Below are 21,115 nucleotides of genomic sequence, written 5' to 3' on the forward strand. Positions count from 1 at the left end.
AGTTTTTGAAATCTCACGTTTTTCTTGCACCCCCTTCCCCCCTGCTCTGATATATTTGTCTACTGTAGAGGCATATTTAACCCTTTCAGACATGAACCAAGAAGGAGTTGCGTAAAAATTCTGAAAATAGCAGAGAGTGATCCTGGAGGTTCAACTAGAACAGGTTTATTTTTTTTAAATTTTTATTTCATTCCATATCCAAAATGTGAATGGTTACCATATGGTCACGTCAGGTATATACATATACTATTTTAGGTGAAAATTTGTGAAACAGTTGCGATCTGAGTTCAAACACAGTCGAACTTTGCACTTCGAACACATGATTCGACTGGTTCCACCCCTAACGCACTTCTCATAGCGACACCTTCCCTTTTCAGTCGTATCCGGAAAATGCGAGGTCTGGTCAAACCTCACTGATTCCGAAGGCATCCCGTCTCGCGAGTTAGTCGTATTGCGCTTGGTCACTGATAAGGATGGTCTTCCAACTCGAGGACTTTGAGATACGCCAGTAAGAACCAACCCACGAGCAATGTCCATTTTGAAGTACAGCAGAGACATGTGCTGAACATTGATCTGCTTACACTGTCGGCGGTGTATCAGCCAGGTGTTGTTCACAGCCATGTCAAAGAAGTAGTACACAATCCTCATATACCATTTCTTAGAGCGAATGTCAGTCCTGTAAAGCTCCAGGAACATGTCAGCAAGATCTACGCCCCCCATTGATTTGTTGTAGTCACGGACGATTCGGGGGCGATCAACTTCGACGTATTTCCGTGTTGTCCAATCCCATCTCTGACACCTATCAATTGGGGTGACTGCACAGTATGAAGAAGCCAAATGGACTGCTTTGTTGTCATACCATTTTACTACTGATACTTCTGAATGTCTTTCAAAACGGAAGTCCACTGACCCTCGTCCTTTCTTCTTCATGTTGGCGTCGGTATCTAGAACAGCACCCCTCATTCTGTTGCTGCGTATCGTACCACATGACTCGATGCCATATTCAACCCGGAGCTTGTGAATGAGATCGATGCCAGTATAGAAGTTATCAAAGAACAACTTGAAGTTCATGAACCTTGGCAGATTTTCTACAAGCCGAAGGACAACGTCAGTACCTTGGCCAAGTTCAGAAATTTCAACAGCTCCTTTTCCTGTATATATCTGTATGTCATACACTATTCCGCTGATGCCGGCTCTCGTGAAAACCTTTACACCCCACGAGTGGGGCTTGTCCTTCAAGTACTGTCGAAATCCAATTGTTCCTTTGAATGGGATCATCTGTTCGTCAATACTTTGGATCTCTTCAGGGTCTATTTTTTTCAGATTCTCCCTGAATGCGTCGTATAGTCTTCTGATCTTGAACAGTTTATCATGACCAACCTCCCCTTTCGGTATCGTTAAGGTGTCATCGCAAATGTGGAAAAAAGACCTCAAGCTGATGAACCTATCTCTGCTCATGGTATCAGCCACCGGGGAATATCGTATTCCATTCTCCCAGTACATTCTAATAGCCGGAAGTTTGAAAATGCTCATAAGCATTTGAACTCCAAGAAATCTGCGCAGCTCTTCAAGGGAAAGTTTCAGAGCAAGATTCTTCTTTCTCATGGCATTCAGATTCGTTTGGTCCACAATGTTTGAAAGAATGTCTTCTGTGATAAACATTCGGAAGAGATCAAGGGGCGTTTGTACCTCGTCATAGTGTGGCATAGAACCCTTCCATGTAATATTTCGAGGTTCGGGCTCCGTTTTTATCCACTTGTATTGCTTTGCCTCCTTCGCTACCTTCTTTTTTGCTACTGGTTTTGCCGTGACCTGAGGAGCATCAGTTGGAGTTACTAGACCGGCCATTGCTTGGGAAGGAGCATTTTTTTGAGCTCTTGTAAGGACAAAGGGTTCAGCAGGTGCAGTAACTGTTGCTGACTGTATTGCAGAAGAAGCTGACACTGGTGCTGATAATGTGCTTGAAGAACTGTTTGACGCTGTTGTATCATTCAAGCCCGGGAGAGGCAAATCGAATTGATCCGTGTCATCGCCATTGTCTAACTCGAACCTGCCAAGCATTGCTAAAGGGATGTCGTCTGTGTGGTCGATATCCTCTTCATCTCTTCCGTCTTCATTGCCATAACAGTTGAGAGAACGTAAAGGCTGAAATTCTTGATCTGGATTGTCTGGTGCCCAGTTTGGGTCGTCGTCGTCGGAAGAGATATCGAGATCTGAATCACAATCAGGTATGAATAAAAGCCTTGCTGCTTCTTCTGCAGTCATTTTCTTGGTAACTCTTCTACTTCTTTCCTTGATCAGTCTCTCTTCCAAGGGCTTGGGACCATGACCTCTCATGGAGTCAGAGCTCGTGCTTGGATCAGCTGAAAAGAAATTCAAGGTAAGTGCATCACTTAATAATAACAATAATAATATTATACTGCAATAAAATAGGCCATTGGCCTCAACACTTGCCTGAGGCATCCCACAAAATAGCTTTTTTACCCTTGTTTCAGTAAAAAGGAGGAAAAGAAAGAAAATGTGCCTATTCCCGATCATAAAAAGGACTTGCTGCCTCGTTTGCTGTACAAATCTGCCTAGGTATGGTTTGGCACTGAATGCCTGACGTGACCATTTGGTAACCGATCGTTAGCAACCTTGTTTGCGGCTAAACTACAGCTCAGAATTAGACTAGTGATATCTCATTCGAAAGAACGCATTCTTAGCTACAAAATAAGATCATAATCAGGCTCTGAACTTACCAGAAACGTCCAGGTCATCGAGGTCGAAATCTGCACCTTTCCTCTTTTTCGACATTTTATGTTTTGTCTAAACTTGGACGCTCGCTCGACCGCTCGGGTAAAGCCTTGAGGGACAATAAATTCAAACGCGACAGAGTCAAGCAAGCGCTATCTAGTGGAAAAGAAATCACGGTTGTGACTTTGTCGAGTCGAGAGAAAAAAAATAGGAGGCGAGCGGTATCCGTATGGTGACCACAGGCATGAAAGGGTCGAGCAATTAGCTCGATTCAAAGCTTTTGGTTATACCACCGTGCTTTACGTAGATTTTTCTTGATAATGTCTTAGTAAAATGTAATATGGCACCAAAAATGTCATTTTTAGCACTATTACCGGATTTATACCACTGAAAAGGATAAAAAGGGGAATTGTAATCTCCATGGCAAAGAATATTTAGCTGAAAGTTTAGAACTCCCTCTTTTATATATTTGCCCTGTCAGCCCTTTTAGTAAATTAAATAAAAAAACTAGTTTTTTTTACCTGGAAGTAAGGAGTGACATTAAAACTTAAAACGAACAGAAATTACTCCGTATATGAAAAGGGCTTTTCCTCCTCAACACCCCACTCTTTACACTAAAGCTTTTACTGTTTTAAAAAGTAGAGTTAAGATAAAGAGTCAAACTTTAGCGTAAAGAGCGGGGTGTTGAGGAGGAAAAATCCCCTTCATGTACGGAGTAATTTTTGTTCGTTTTAAGTTTTAATGTCGCTCCTTACTTTCAGATGAAATAACGTTCTTTTTTTATTTAATTTTTGAACGTTTTTGAATTAAAGCATGTTTTGATTTCAGCTCTCCGCACATAAATAATTAAAACGAAATTGGTATATTAATATTTTTTTTCTTTGCTAAATGGATTTCTCATAGTTTTAATTCAAGGATGTTGAGAAAAAAGGAGCGGGGGAGGAGGCCTAGTTGCCCTTCAATTTTTTGATTACTTAAAAAGGTAGCTAGAACCCGTAGAATAAATAGTGAAAATTCCTAAAAATACTTTAGCGTAAAGAGCGATGTATTACGAGGAGGTGAACCCCTTATATGTGTAATAATTTTTGTTCGTTTTAAGTTTTATTGCTGCTCCTTAATTACTGTTGAACAATTTTTTCGTATTTATTTTTTCATTGTTTTTTTTAAATATTGCTAAAAAATCGTGCACCCTCTTCATTGAAATTCTCTTTACCCATGACAAATCCCTCCATGGAAAGATCCTCCCACGTAACCCAACTCAACTCCCCCCCCCCCCAAAAAAAGCAAAACAAAAAGCACCCCGGAAAACGCCTGTACACTTCCCAATAACCATTAATATATGTAAACAATGGTAAAAGTTTGTAAATTGCAGCCCCTCCCACTTGGACTGTAGGGGAGTAAGTCGTCTCAAAGACATAGTTATTAGGTTTTCTGGCTAACCTGAATAAAATGGCTATCTCAAAATTTTGATCTTGTGACTTTGAGGAAAAATGAGCGTGGGAGGGGGCCTAGGTGCCCTCCAATTTTTCAGTTACTTAAAAAGGGCACTAGAACTTTTAATTTCTTTTAGAATGAGCCCTCTTGCGAAATTCTAGGACCAATGAGTCGATAAGATCACCCCTGGGGAAAAAAACAACAACAAAAAAAACAAAAAAACACTTGGTCGATACGACCCTGGGCAAAAAAAAAAAAAAAACAGACAAATAAACACGTATCCGTGATCTTTCTTCTGGCAGAAAATGCTAAATTCCGCATTTTTGTAGATAGGAGCTTGAAACTTCTGATACGAACTTCTGAAACTTCTCTGATACGCTGAATATTATGGTGAGATTTTCGTTAAGATTGTAAGACTTTTAAGAGGTGTTTCTCCCTATTTTCTAAAATAAGGCAAATTTTTTCAGGCTTGTAACTTTTGATGGGTAAGACGAAACATGATGAAACTTATATATTTAAAATCAGCATTAAAGTGCGATTCTTTTAATGTAACTATTGGTATCAAAATTCAATTTTTTAGAGTTTCGGTTACTATTGACCCGGGTCGCTCCTTACTACAGTTCGTTACCACGAACTGTTTGATGAATACAAAACTTATTCTGGGAAAAAAATAGCAAATGGAAAACAAAATTAAACTTTGTTTGGAATAATTATCATTATCCATTTTTAGCTTAACCGTAAAGTTAACCACGAAAATGGTTTTTTTGAAAATTCAGAAGATAGCTTAAAATCCTGCTGTCTTTTTTTCTTAACTCATTTTATTTCTTCAGCGCTAGTGGTTGCCAAAAAGAAAGTAAACAGAAAGCTATCTATGAGTTCATTTGAAAGTCAACACTTACATGCATATGTTTCGAATACATTTTTCTTGACAGCACCTGCGCACGGTGCCAAGCGGAGCCAAAATAGGATTTCTTACGTTTTGTACTATTGAAATCTCTATGGTAAAAAATTTCTTGACCAAATGCTTAAAATCTTTCGCTTGGATGCATTTCCCTTCCAGACCCTTTAGTAATTGAGTCAATTTAATAAAAATTGAATTTTGAAAAACAAGCAGCTTAGTGACAAATGTTTTCACTCAAATTCAAATCAAACAGTTCGTGGTAACGAACTGTAGTAAGGAGCGACCCGGCTCAATAGTAACCAAAACTCTAAAAAATTGAATTTTGATATCAATAGCTACATCAAAAGAATCGCATTTTAATGCTGATTTTAAATATATAAGTTTCATCAAGTTTAGTCTTACCCATCAAAAGTTACGAGCCTGAGAAAATTTGCCCTATTTAGGAAAATAGGGGGAAACACCCCCTAAAAGTCGTAGGATCTTAGCAAAAATGACACCATCAGATTCAGCGTATCAGAGAACCCTACTGTAGAAGTTTCAAGCTCCTATCTACAAAAATGTGGAATTTTGTATTTTTTGCCAGAAGACAAATCACGGGTGCGTGTTTATTTGTTTGTTTTTTTTTTTTGTTTTTTTTTTTTTCTTTTCCCCAGGGGTCATCGTATCGACCAAGTGGTCCTAGAATGTCGCAAGAGGGCTCATTCTAACGGAAATGAAAAGTTCTAGTGCCCTTTTTAAGTGACCAAAAAAATTGGAGGGCATCTAGGCCCCCTCCCACGCTCATTTTTTTCCCAAAGTCAGCGGATCAAAATTTTGAGATAGCCATTTTGTTCAGCATAGTTGAAAACCTTAATAACTATGTCTTTGGGGATGACTTACTCCCCACCAATCCCTGGGGGAGGGGCTGCAAGTTACAAACTTTGACCAGTGTTTACATATAGTAATGGTTATTGGGAAGTGTACAGACGTTTTCAGGGGGATTTTATTTTGTTTGGGGGTGGGGCTGAGGAGAGGGGGCTATGTTGGAGGATCTTTTTTTGGAGGAATCTGTCATGGGGGAAGAAAAATTCAATGAAAAAAGCGCAGGATTCTCTAGCATTACTATAAGAAAACAATGAAAAATAAACATGAAAACGTTTTTTCAAATGAAAGGAAGAAGCAGCATTGAAATTTAAAACGAACAGAGATTATTACGCATATGAGGGGTTCTAAAAATACTTTAGCATAAAGAGCGAGGTATTTAGGAGGAGATAAATACCTCGCTCTTTATGCTAAAGTATTTTTAGTAATTTCAACTATTTATTCTACGGCCTTTCTGATTCAGGGGTCATTCTTAAAAAATTGGGACAAAACTTACGATTTAGTGTAAAGAACGAGGTATTAACGAGGGTACAAACCCCCTCATATACATAATAATAATTAAAGAATATAAAAGTTTGTTACGTAAGTTAATTCTAAAGTTACGTATATTTTTTGCTAATAAAAAAATTCGTTAAAATTAAAATTAATAGTTGCCTTTTTATGTAACGGAAAAATTGCATGGCAACTAGGCCTCCTTCCCCATCCCATATTTCTCAAAATCGTATGATCAAAACTAAGAGAAAGCCATTTAGCCAAAAAAGGAATTAATATGCAAATTTCATTTGAATAGTTTACGTGTGGAGAGTCAAAATCAAACATGAATTAATTCAAAAACGTTCAGAAATTACATAAAAAAAACTAGTTTTTTTAACTGAAAGTAAGGAGCGACATTAAAACTTAAAACGAACAGAAATTACTCCGTATATGAAATAGATTGTTCCCTCCGCAATCCCTCGCTCTTTACGCTAAAGTTTGACTCTTTGCCACAATTCTGCTTTTTAAAACAATTAAAAGCTTTAGCGTAAAGAAAGAGGGATTGCGGAGGGAACAATCTATTTCATATACGGAGTAATTTCTGTTCGTTTTAAGTTTTAATGTCGCTCCTTACTTTCAGTTAAAAAAACTAGTTTTTTTTATGTAATCTTGTTCAGGATTGATAATAAATACTGTTCATGTTTTTCCTAACAGTAAAAGCAAAACCCCAAAACACATTTTCGTGAATTCAGCAACAGCTTGAAACCATGATATAGCCTACATTTTTTTTCTGTCTCTCTAGCGCTAGCGGAACACTGGGACATCGTAGGAGCGTTCAAATGTGAAACCATGTGAAGTTTTCACAGCTAGAGCTTTACTTTCATCAAGGTGTGAAGGAATTGATCACTAGCTATGATGCCATCCACAGCTCTGTCTTTTGGGAGCAGGGGAAGTGGCCTACCCCCTGAATTTAGACAAGTTTCTTATTTTAAACTTTTATTTTTTATAATGAAAAATGCTAAAGTTCAAGAAAGAAAAATAATGAAAGTGTATTTTCTTTTTAGGTGCTCAACTTTACACCATCGCAGTAAAAAACTGCAATAATAATAAAAGGATTTTGAGTTTTTTTTGTAAATCTGCAACTCCTCAGCTATAAGAAGGATAATTTACCTTTCGAACTCTTTATGTGACAAAATTGCAAAAATTTTTAGGGGTGAGTTTAAGAAAAGTAAAGTTGCTAAGTAAAATCTATGTTTATTGCCCCATAACGAAAAAAAACTTATGTTCACTTCTTTAGTTTCTTTACTAAAGCTGGACGAAAACCCTTTTTTAAGCTCTACTGTACATATCTTAAGTCCCGAAAACGAACAAAATGAATTGAAAAATTAAATTTTTATGAAAATAAAGAGCGAAGTTGGAACTTAAAATGAACAAAAATTGTTGCTTCACAGTTTATGCAACACGTACATGAAAAACAGGGCTTACTCGAATTTTATTGATAATTAAGAAATGTGTCATAAAATTTACTGATTACATGATCAAGATAAGTCTATTGAGAGCCTTAGGGACTTTCGAAAGGGGAGGGACCGGGGCATCGGCTATCTAAGGGTTTTTTAAATTCCTAATTCTATTTTGTTGCGTTGGTTTTTGCTCTCAGTAGAGCACTAGTTTTTGAGAATTCAACAAATGTGGGGAAATGTCACAAGTTAGTCTATTTGAATCAATTTTTTAGATATATCTTGCATAAACTGTGAAGCAAAGATTTTTGTTTGTTCTAAATTTCAGATCGATCTTTACATTCATATTTTTCTTTCTTTTAATTAATCGGCACTTAGAAAGAGGCCGCGAGTGTTTTAAAGGGTTTTGTTGTCATTCGGGTTGGACTACCCGACTAACTAACTAGCTGATGAAATCAAAGCATTAAATCAATTATCATAAATTACTAATCATAGCAATACTATAAATTAATAATCATAAAAATTACTTATACAATTAGTTAAATTTGCCGCAAGGTCAATAAATGAGCCTAATTAAAAAATTGCTTTCATCCAGTAGAACTAAGTTACAAATTTGAAAACCTACCGAATTTTTTTGTTTCTTTTTTTGCGCTGTGGGATTGAATATTTTAACAGGAGATTTTTGATGTACTTCTTCTAAAAATGGAACCAACGATCCTTAGTGTTTTTAATTTCGCTCAATTCAACAAAAAGTTAGTCAAATTGAGTTGTAAAACGATTTGATCCAACGACAAGACATTAATAATTAATTAATGTCGAAGTTTTTGATATTTGTGGAATGAGTTCAAATTGAATTCAGGTTTCAATTGTATTTTTACTAGTCATACGGTGTTTTAGAAAATTACTTTGCTGGCATCTAGAAGATCTGCTATAGGGTTTTCCATGGCACTGAATAAAGATGTCCACCTGAATGAAAAACATCTTATATCTTAAGAAGTCAACCCTTTACTCGTTGGTTAAGGTTTGTGAACCATGTTTTTTTTCTGCTTTTTGTGTTCTTGTATAGTCAAGTTAAAAAATTAAATAAAAAAATACTAGGTAGACGTAAAAATATCCAATAGGTTTCTCTTGTTCTCGTTCCTCCTAGTTATACCAAAGAGAAATCTAGGCTGGTCTATGGCTTATGAGACTCATAAAGTAATTCGTCAAATATTTCAGTGTTGTAGTTGGCTTTCTTAACTCACTCTAAAAATACTGAAAGAATCTGTTTTCCAAACACTTAATCGGTGTATTCTCGATCTCTTGGCACTGCTATTTCAGATGACAGAGCAAAATTTCTCCGAAGTTTCCTTGTTTGACGTGGCTTTAGTCCCTCTATATTTCGTTCACTTGTTTCAAAATCCATGCATTAACTTGCTTTTGCACTCCTTGGGTGCTTTGTAGACCGAAAATCCTTACATACTTTCTTAGAAGTTAATTTCGAGGGAAGATTATATTTGATAAGAGTACAAAATCTGGATTAAACCCAGGAGACAAAAGAATTATAAAAAAAGGTATACATGAAATTATTGATAAAGCCATAAAAATCCTGGTCTAATTTAGGGACGAAAGTAGGGACGTAAAGCCCTGGGGGGGGGGTGATTTTCCCAAGTCAAGTGAAAATGACAAGTGAAAAATGAGCCATATAGTACCAAAAAGGCAAGATATACTCATGAAAACTGATCTGTTTCCGTGGATGCTTGAATTAAGTAGGCCTATCTCAGTTTTGACCAGATTTTTGAAGAAATTAAATTTCAGCTAGGGGAAAAACTGGAGTTGGGGCGTAGTTGCCTCCTGTCCTATAACAAACTAAGCCTCTGGATGAGAGGGGAGTAAATGGGGTCGAAAATCGAAAGCATCCTTCCTTGTGTATTCGCCTGACCATAAAATGTCAAGTTTCAATCAAAGTTTTTGATGGTAAAAAAGTTAAAACTTGTAACTTTAGTTTGGCTCCTCATCACCTAGTCAATAGCCTTTGATCTAAGCAAGCTTAAATAATAATCGCAGCTCAAAGGAATACTTTACGTTGATTTATTCCAAGCCCCATGATAATTGACGATTGAATTTTGTACAACGGACAGTGTAATAACTCGCTATTTTTTGTTTTTGTAAATTTTTGGTGAGAAAATTCACGAAGAAATATTTAGCTGTTACATAAATAAAAGGGACCTTGAAGTTAATGGGATCTAAAATAATGAAATATTATTTGAAATTAACGAGATAAGTGGTAGTAACCATCCGCTTCACACATACCAACAATATACTCATTTTCATATGGGGTTCCCATTTAGCCCATGTTCACTGTATAGCATTCAAGCTTCTCGCTCTCTCGCTCTCGCTTCGGGATAGGCGGGGAGGGGGTGCCCGCTGTCTCCAATCACTTTCCACAGAGTGTCTAATCGTTGCCTCAGCTCAGCCCATCACTCATGGCCAATATCATTTTTCACGGCTTCCATTCATCAAGCCCCATTTTTTCATTTGGATAGTGACCCCCTCATATAAGGTCTGTGGATTATCGGCAGGGGTTCCGGTTGCAAATTTATAATTTTAACTAAATAAACACTAATTTAACAAAATTTTTCAACATGGGTACTGAATCAAGCGGCCTAACTGGCTTATTAATGAGATTAATGAAACTAATAAGAAAAATCCAATGTTTGGATGCTGAAAATATTAGAGGTTTGATCTACAAACAGAAATTTTCATTTGTATTCAAAATTCCAAATAAAACCACACAAATCCATGTTAAACTTATTCTTTAAAGGAGAAAGTCACAGTGCCAGCTTTGTCGTCATCTTCATCATCGTATACTTCATCATATTCATCTGACCATGAGTCATTCTCTTTTTCAACAACGGGAACACCAGGTCCAAAGGTGATTCGAGCCATAGCTTGCTGCATCATCAATTCCTATAAGTATATATGCATATGTAATGTAAATTTTGTAGATATTGTTCTTTTTTGTATACCTTAACTCGGCAGAATGATCTGTTAGAGAACCCATCTGTTAGAAATTTTTATTTAAATCAGCTAAGAACAAGGGCAAGGACAATTATGGTAATATCACAATATTTTTCTTTTGTCTGCTGTTCTAATACAACGACTAAAAAAAAAAATAAATGAAACTATCAAGTACATAGCCTACAAGTGAAAATTAATAATCCATCCATACTGGCTTTCCATTATTTTATATGACGAAATCATCCAAATAAGGGGTTATGGATAATTCATAGCACGCCCCCCCCGAAATAAATTCCTGTGTAGGTACCTCGTGAGATAAAGTAAGTTTTCGTTTCAATTTTCGAATATAGTATGAAGACAAAAACATGGATAAGGACAAAAACAATTATAGAAGCATAGCAGCTCCTAATTCTATTATGAAACCTCACTGCCGATAAGAATTTTGAACCTTCAGAAGCTTCAAAGTTTGGAATGACATTTACTTTTATCAATGGCAGTTAAAATGATATAACTTATTTTGGCAATTTGTTGAAAATGAACTATTTTTTGTTACGTTTGATAAGTTTTTGTGGATATGGAGTAGCAACAGCGTATGATCTATGTCCTGGTTAGATAGCCAATCAAGGTCACGTTGGACGTACTGTATTGGTGTGAAAAGTAGGTAATGGGAAAATACTTGCTATACATTGTGCTTGAAATATAAGCACCACCTCATGGAAAAAAGAAAAAGGAAATTAAATAAACAGTTCAGAAGTTTCAGATTATGTTTTAGAAATAAATTGAAGTTCAACACTCCATTCAACACTAATGCAAGCTCAACCCTAAGGTAAATTTTATCCATTTGGAAAGCAAATTTGAGTAATACGTGGACTTATTAATGTAGACACCAACTTGAGTGAGATTGTTCAAGCTAAGTGACCCTTGAAGTTTTTGAGTTGCAGAGTCATCTTATGTTTAGCTCGAATGGGCTAAAAACCTCCATAAACACTGACTCTTAGTACATTAAGACTCGATTAAATTGACATGGATGAGGTTAGCCTACCAGCCTCTTGTATAAGACTTTGGTACTTATTTTCCTTAGAGATTTCTTTTAGTGTGCTGAAGGTGCGATCTAGTGAGGAGATTTGGAAGTTTCTATAAGTTTTCTTCTTACAAAACATTAATGTAGTCAATATGAAACGAGGTTCACGAGGTTTGTAGATGTCTACAAAAAGATTAGACTAGAGAGTCTAATCTTTTTGTAGACATCTACAAACCCAATGGGAGTGCCAGTTGTTGAAGTGGTTCTCCAAACTGGAATTTCAGCGAATAATCCTTCGAGGCGTGGATAAAAATTTCGTTGTTTAATCATAGTTGCTATTACAAAAAAGGACATATATCCATTTTTTTTAACTGGATTTAGTTTCATATGTGATAAACTTCATCAATTTGATGAATTTCTCGTATAGATGAGGTTAACCGATTAACCTCATTCCATTACACAATGAAACTAGATTTATGTTGCTTCTAATTTTTCGAAAATAAACCATAACACGGTCTTTGAACACAGTCTTAAAAACTTTTCAAATTTGAAATCCGTGAAATATGTTTCCACTGAAAATTAAATTTTTTCTCCATCCCCTGACACCTAATCAATGTTTTTACTATGTATACAGGCTAATGCTGGATTATTGAGTTGCGAGAGCAACACTTTGGTTTTGTCGTGTTTTTTTTTCCTAGCACTCCGGTTTCTGCTTATTCCTAAAAAGTGGTAAGGGTCTAACCCCTGCATTTTTAATGGAAAGTGAACACATCAGGCCGGATTGATGAATATAACTTTGCATTTTGGAAAGATTCGTAGAACAAGGCCAAAAAGGATGGTTTTTGCTTGTCCTTGAGCCAGAGCCTACAGTGTGTGAAGTGAAGTGGAGTTCTATAGCCTGTGTCAGAGAGAACTATCCGAAGTTATGCAGTCAAGCTTTCGTTTCATCAAACCATGTTTCTACTTTCGAGTGGAAAGCTCTGTTCTAGCAGGCAAGCAGGCAGGCACCAGCTTCAAATTGAAGATAGACTAAAATCTATAAGTGTTAAATATATGATACCGTTCCTCTTCCTCAGTTGGCAGAGGAATAAAGTGTGAGCATAGAACACGAAGAAAATTCAATAACGAATGTAACTGAAAAAATCACAAATTTTGATAGTAGATGGATAGCTTTTGGATCAGCTGGAAGATATTCCAGTTTTTGTCTCAGAATTTTTCTATTAATGTTACTAAAAAGGTGTTTTGGCAATGGGGTATTGCCATGGGGACCGTAACTCATAGTGAACACTTTCGATTTTAGTCTAACCTCCATTTGAAACTGGTGCCTTCTCGCTTGCCTTCTTGTATGGAGGCTCTTACTCGAAAGTAAAAACTTGGCACGAAGAAATTAAGGCTTGGTAGAACAACTCAAAATGACATCCCTGCTTCAGCTCCCACAGTGGCTCAAAACTGTTCTTTTGATCCCAGCTTTCCAAAATGTAGTGTCACGTCCAACAATCCAGCCTGAGGTCCCCTCTATCCGTAATAGCTGAAGAGGTTATTCTTTTCTTACTTTCTTGGAATAAATAGAAACTACGCAACATAGGAGATAGACAGAAAAACAGGGGGGAAACACAAAGGTGTTGCTTCAATAGCAAACACAAGCAAATAATATTGATACTTTCCCAAATTTGGTTAATTTCTCAAAAAATCAGGATGATCGAAAATATGTGATAGAAAAAGAGCCCGCTTAACCGGCGTTCTATGAAACGCATTCATGTTCCTTTAATTAAAATACCGTATTCTATCCCTGCAATTGAATTTCCCAGTTTGAAAGAAACTAAAATTAGGGAACTTGAGAGTACCACAATGCTATTACCCTTTTTTTAGCTTACCTGACCTGCACTAACAGCGACCGGAATGAAGCATCACTCGCTTCCAAAGATTGTCCTTTTCGGCCAACCGTCTAGGGTTAAACGGATAGCAGGTTGTCCTCGGTTGGGTTGGGAAGATGTCGAAAGGAAAGATTTAAGGGAAACGGAAACTTCCTAGGAGGATGTAAAGAGGGAGGCTTTTAATAGGATGGTATGGAAGAGGAGCGTGCGTAGCTGTGTTGGCCTTAGATGGCTTGCTGCTGCGGCAGGTTGTTAGTAGTAGTAGTATCTACAGTGAAAAATCAGCAATGCTAACAAAAAAAAATATAGAATAGCCTATGGACTAACCTTGTACTTTTGTTGCTGAGATTTTTCAAGAATGAGAGCCTCTTCTAATGAAAATGCCACGCCACCTGAACAGTACTTGGAGAAAGTCGGAGGAGAGATCGCGCTTTCATCTTCTCTCCAGCTTGGTTTTGACTTCTCAGTATCAGACTCGTTTTGTGGAACATATGCAGATTTGAGGTTTCTGGAAGAAATTTGGAGAGTTTAGTACAAAAACTGACATAAATCCTAATTATTTACAGTATATTTAAATGTGTAACGGAATCAAGTGTTTTCCTACCAGGAAAAAAAAAGAGTTTTAGGTTAAAAATAAAACCACACAAATTTATCTATTTGTATTATTTGTATCTCATCAACTAAAATTTAAAATCAAATAGTTTCAGAACTTTTATACCAGTTTCTTTGTATTTGTATCTTGTAAATCACATGATTCTACAAATCACAGCCTTCAGTTCATGGATCTTGCGCAGGGTTGCCACCCGGTAAAAAACATTAGATTTTAGTAATTATTTAGTGATTTTTTTGTGACTTTCTTCAGTAATCTAGTAATTTATGTTCTGATTTAGTATTTTTTTTTGTTTAGGCAATATAAATAATCACTGAAAAAGTGATAAATCACTAGGGGGAGGCGACCCTGATTTTGCACTATCACAATTAATTAGTCTTTCGTTGCGATCTAGAAGGACAGAGACTAAGGTCAATGTATCCGTTCATTCATTGTATATTCATTGGTTCATGAGGCGTTAATTAAAGTGTATTCATTTAACTTATTCGCTAATGACCGAGAGAGATTTATTTTTCCTTCAGAAATTTTTCAAAGAAAATGAGCCATAAAAATCTAGACAAAATAAGAAAAAAAAAGAATCATAACAAATGCAACTTAATATGCACAAAAAACAAAAACATCCAGTAAATCTAGTAAAACATTTGAAATAAAATCAAATAAATTACATTTTAAGAGAATACCGCTACTACTAAGTACTAACAGCTAACTGCAGCACCAAGACACCTCAGATCAACACAGCTGCGCACGATCTTCTTCCACCCAAATCTCTTCAGAACTTACTCCTTTACAACCCCCCCAAGAAGTTCTTTATTTCCTTTAAATTCATTCCTACGACATCTTCCCACTCCATTTGGAGACAACCTGCTTTGACCATATATAAATAGCCGAAAATGACGATCTTTGGCAATATGCCATCTGTCATGCGCAGAAAGGGTCCAAGCCATTTGAGCCATTCTGTCATTAGAGTCCTAGCTCTAAATGGGTACCTGGAGAAATCTGGGGAAGGTAAACAGGAAGGGTGTGCGAAAGCACAGGATGGCTGGCCCCCGACCCCCCATTGCACTTCCTGGCTGAAGGGCCAAGAAACGGAGATCAGCACCGCCGGTACGGAATGTAAAGTCTAATGCCGTATCCTTTACCTTTTTTTTACCTTTACTTAGAGTCCTAGACAGTGGAGTGCAGCCATGTTTTTCGTAGAGCTTACTATTTGGAAAAGGGCAATTCAAATGGGTACCCAAAATTATCCGTACAAAATTAATCTGGAAAACATCCAATAAATCTCCCTCTTTCTTCCAAAGTACCCACATTTCTGAACCTTACATCACCATTTTTATCGCTTTAGCTTCCAATATTCAAATCTAGGACTGGGAACTTATTTTAATATTCTTTCCAAATCTTTCCCAATCATGAAAGAGCATTCTTGGCCTTGGTTATTCTACTTCTTCACATCTGCCAACTGCATCTGCCATCTTTACTAATAATACTACCCTGGTTAGTGAACCTATCCAATTGCTTTGAATCTCTTTATAAAGACTAACACACAAAAATCATAGTTCCGATCAATCAACTACAAAATTAATTTTGCCTTTCAATTTTTGAAGTAGAAGGATCAGCTACTCCAAATTTTACTGTTATAAAAATGCTGCTAGATATGTTTCTCTACTTCAATATAGCATTTTCAAAAAAGTAACAAGCAAAATATATTGCCTAATCAGTGCTTTCACTTTCATCTGTGAAAACGACTTTGGATTGCTGAAGAACTAAACAGAATTTCAGTGAATATAAGAAGATATTCGTAGGTTGGGAAGTCAAAGGCAGTTTTTAGCTAAAAGGAAATATGTAGACCTAACATTTTGCGTGATTTCCAACATGACTTGACAAAGATTTTTGTGATCGCAAGATAATCCTAGAGATATACCTGCACAAAGGGAGGAAAGGGATTTTTCTCTTGGGAAATTCATAAAATGGGAGGAAACATTTCTTTTTTCGTGACTCTCAACAGTGTCTTGAACAATAACATATTATGCTATGTTCAATGAATTTTTCAGAATTTTCGTACAAGAGACTGGATTCCACTGTTAAATCAAGAATATGAAATATGACTACCCCAATAAATTATCCACAAGGAAGACACATCCTCTAAAGCTTTCGTCAGGTTTTAATAGCCTAAGAGATACACCGATGCATGGAGCAAAAAGTATATTTGACAACTACCAGTCATAGATTCAATTTTCGCTGATAAGCCTTGCCACGGCGTTATCAATCTGAATTTGAATTATCGGAACAGAAGCTAGCACAGTATTTTTTAGGGTTACTTCGATGTTCTTTCAGATTACACTGTCTTGTTAAGCTTCAGAAATATACAATTAGATGTTCTACTGAAACATACTATGAGGTTAAGGACATAATCTACTACGAAACATCTACTCTACTAAAGCCCATTTATACGAAAGGTCTTCTTCCGATTAGATCTACAGAATAGACCTTTCCAATCCCTTTTAATCATTATCACACACTTTGAAAGCACACAAAAAAAAAAACATTATAATGTTTAGGTGGAGACTCAAAATAAAAATTTAGATTTTCCGTTTAGCTGAATTTTCCTTATTTTTATTACAAACAATTCAAAGGAAACGTAAGAATATCATTGGCCGAATATCAGCGAAATGAATGGCCGAATATTCATCTGCCAATAAAGAAGAAAAGAAGATTAGTCCACGAGACCATACACTGAGTGACGCGTAATAATTAAGGTGACATAAAGGCCAAGTCTGAAATTCAAGTTCTCGTTTCCGGAAGAAAAATACGATGAAATTTTCCTCCGTGAAGTAAACAGCATCGTACAAAGAGAATGGGTGTTAAAATCTTTTTCTATATTCTCGTTAACAGAACCCTACTAAACATAACTAATAATAATACCCTTCTATAGCCCCTAGTTTCAGAATTATTCTGTTCATTGCTCTAAAGTGTATCCCCATTGACATAAAGACTTCTTGAATTAAAGACCTCTGGTTGAAGCTTTACAATGGTTTTATCAAGCGGGTAGAGCTTTCAACCAAATCAAGTATTTCAGTTTATGTTTGTGGATGGTCAATAGCCAATGATTTCCTTGGAGAAGGAAGTATGGAAGATAAAATGACTAAAAAAAGCCTTATTCTTACGTTAAATTTACAATTACAACTTATAAAAAGTGAAATGCTGAACTGCCCCTTACTTTGAGATATTAAGAAAATTTTAGAGTCCAGTTATTAATATGCCCCCAAATTTTAATCAATATCAGGTAGAGTGAAGCCTACTGTATCTTATAAGTCTTCAACTTAACAATTTTACTTTCAATAAATGGCTATATTGCTACAACCCAGTCTCGATTTAATACTAAATATTGTCGGTACGGATTTTTTTTTCAGGGAAAGAGAGAATTTTGTTTCAGAATCAATATTGACACTTAAAGAGGAATTCTCTGACAATAGCTGGCTACTCAAAAGGATTTTCAAGCGAACCTATAGACAAATTCTTATTGAATCTGGCAAACAAATAGTACAAGATAGCAAAATAACAAAGCGAGATATCAAAATAGCTCAAATCTCTCTTAGACTGTAAAGGTTTGTGACATTTGTTTTATTTTATTTGTTTGTTTTTAAAAACATTAAATTTGTTTTTGTCAGTCGGAATTGACGGAGCACAATCAGGTAAAACAAGTCTGTTCTTGATAATAACTGTAGTGGTGTATAGAGAATAGGTAAAAACCATTGTATTTCAGAGCCCAACTCAGTGTTTTATACCCAAAGTACGTACAAAGGTACAATTAAACAAAAACAATAATTGTAACGATTACAATTTCTTTCCATCCTTAATCATCTAGAAAAACTTTAAAGAATCAGAACTTTTCAAGAAGAAAAAAAACCAGAAAAAACAAGGAAAGAGTTGAGATCAGTGCACAGGGGTACCAACAGCATGATCAAGTGAGAAGGTGGCTCATTAGTTTGTTTATTTCGAGTTAGATTAGAGAGGGGAAGTGTCGGAAAAAAATGTCGACTTTGAAGGGTAGATTGATAGACTAATATTAAAATAGTACTTGGATAGTACTATGTTCCTTAATTGCGTCAAATTAAATGCTACAGTAGAAATATATTCTGTGGAGATTAATCCGGAGAGTGGGCATAACAACCAGCTTCCTTGAGCCTATCTGCGGTCTTGAAATGATTTGTTTTAAAACAGTTTTTATCGAAAATTACCTGTGGGGATGAAACTTCTTTCTTAATTTTTGTTTCTCTAAGGCATCGGCTCTTTTCTTCAATTCAATGATCTTAGCTTCGTAAGTCTTCAAACTCATATTTTCAAGTCGTGCAACTTCTTCTTTGGAAATTAAAGGCTTCTCTTCTCTTGTTGTGAAAAAAAAAACAAAAAACATATTGATTACAAATCTAGGATACCCAATGATCAGAATTAAGTGATATGTTTCGACTAGTTTCTAGGCTAGACAGGATACAAACAAAATTTGAGCTACATAAACAATATAGAACAAGTTACAAATTCAAAACGCTGCATATACATACATACTTTGACAAATATATGAGAGAAGATTATGCTATTTTTATGGATTCTTCATATTGGCTGAGTGGTTGGCACGATAGAATTGCCATCCTTTGTCCATAAGCGAAGAAGTTTGAGTCTTGGTGTCACTGGCTATCTGATTTGGAATATGGGTTAGCAGTGTCATTCTGTAAGCTCAGTCAGGATCGACCCAGCTCCAAATATATGCCTAAAGAAATCTAGAAGAAAAACACAGGAAGCATCGGATGACTTCACACAACCACGCACAACACTCGTGGCCGAGAGCAGAGAATGAGGCACTACGCGGGTGACTTTCTGAATGTAAAAAAGTTTAAGAATTTTTTCATCTTTTTGAAGTGTTTGATGTTTATTCAAAAAGGATGTAGAAGCAAAAGTCAGAACACTTTTGGGAAGTTTACTCTATATTGTTATGATGAAGAGAGTCACAAAAGGTAAGAGTTCATTTGTTGTGGGAGACAAATCTCCAAGTAGATTTATTTTCCAGCATACAAACATTATTAAATTTTCTTCAAAGATTTGGATGATATAAAGATAAACATAATGTAAAACAAATCAATAAAATAATCATAATAAAACTGGTAAGAACACCTGAACCTTAGGTCAACGAGGGACTAGATACCATTTTTCATCAGGAGTTTCAAACTTTAAAAAGAACCATAATCGAGCTTCAAAAGTCCACAATTATATGTTCTATTGAAACATTTCATGAGGTTAAGGACATAAAATTTTATCAAACGTATATTCTACTAAACACCCTTTATACGAAAGATCTTCTGTCAATTAGATCCACAGATACAGGATTTGTCAATGTCTATAAATTATTATCACATGCAAACGCACAAAAGCACTGTAATGTGTTATAGAGACTTGATATAAGATTCTTGTTCGTCCATTCGTCTGGATCACAGTCAAAAGACTCTGCATATACATACATACTTGAAACGTAGGAGAGAGAAAGGAGAAATTTTGTGCAAGTTTTTTTTACGTCTCATTCGTACTAGCCAAGTGGCTGGTACGCTGGACTTGTAATCCTGTGGTGTAAACCCTAGTTGTAGCTGATTATATTTGTTGGAGTATGGTTCAGCGGTATGACTACGCTAGCTCAGCCAGAGTCAGCCCATCTCGACTCTGTTTGTCGACAGTTTTGAGATTGTCATTTTTTTTATTCTTCATGCTTATTCAAATATGTTATGTTTAAGCCTATTCAAAAAGGCTCTAGAAGTACAATTTACTAGACTATTTGGAAGTTTGATTTGTATTATTTACATACGCAGGAAATAATTATCCCAAAGATGAAGATCAATGACAAAGAGAGTAAAAGAGGTTATTTGTCATGAGAGGTATTTTTTCTGACAGATTTGTCCTAGTATGCAGTTTTTTTTTAATTTTCTTAAACGATTAAAACGATATTTAGACAAAAATATAGTGTCAACCAAGACAATAACAAACATAATAAAATAGGCACAAATACTGGAGCCATAGGATGTAGAAAAACTAAATACCACTTTATACTAGGAATTTTCGACTTTGAAAAAAAATTAAAAGCTTCAACAACTTTAAGCAAGTGATATAAAACAAAATTTGAATTGTATAGGACGAAACAAGTGTGCTGATCAGACTAATATAAAACAATTTTTTTTCTTAAGAAGAAATACAGTTGCAAGAAAAATTTCGAGGATCTGAGAGGAAGAAGAGATCAGTACCAAAATCCCCTCTTCCTGCATAGGAATTTTCCACTTAATGTAGCTGCTGCCCCAAGTGATGTAGCCAAACTTCCCTGTTAATAAACCCAATCCAGTTTTTTTCCGTGGTGAGCTTTTTTCCATAGGCAGGTGCTACTTTAACCAGTAAATGTAAATTTGCAGCATAATCATTTTTGTCTTAAAGAAAAAAATATTTTAGGTCTTTTCAGTGGTAAGCTGGGGTAGAGGTAGCTTATCAAAACAGTTGTATCCCGAAATGTCAAATATACATGCCATTAACTCTTTTCCTAGCGTAATGGTTTTAGCAAGCAATTGCAACACTGGTGTCCTGTATTGATGCAGATACTATCATGTCATCTACATTACTTTGTTAATTTTAGTGAGCCCAGAAACCAGCAATAGTAGTCAATCTAGATTAATTTTAGGGGTTACCTCAAACAAATTGCAAAAGTTTTGATTTTGGTATCAT

The 21,115-nt window shown here is 35.9% G+C and overlaps 1 protein-coding gene across 1 annotated transcript in view; it reads right to left on the minus strand.

Moving 5' to 3' along the window:
* Positions 1 to 10,582: 10,582 nt before the first annotated feature.
* Positions 10,583 to 21,115, minus strand: part of LOC136035166 (uncharacterized) — a 30,038-nt gene continuing 19,505 nt past the window's right edge. The window contains exons 4-6 of the mRNA XM_065716774.1: positions 18,604 to 18,750; positions 14,086 to 14,266; positions 10,583 to 10,812 (exon numbers count right to left, since the gene is read on the minus strand). Coding sequence (XP_065572846.1) covers positions 10,654 to 10,812; positions 14,086 to 14,266; positions 18,604 to 18,750 — 487 coding nt within the window. The 3' untranslated portion in view covers positions 10,583 to 10,653. The remainder of the gene's footprint in view (positions 10,813 to 14,085; positions 14,267 to 18,603; positions 18,751 to 21,115) is intronic.

The sequence above is a fragment of the Artemia franciscana genome, chromosome 1 (genome assembly GCF_032884065.1).
Source record: "Artemia franciscana chromosome 1, ASM3288406v1, whole genome shotgun sequence".
NCBI classification, from domain to species: domain Eukaryota; kingdom Metazoa; phylum Arthropoda; class Branchiopoda; order Anostraca; family Artemiidae; genus Artemia; species Artemia franciscana.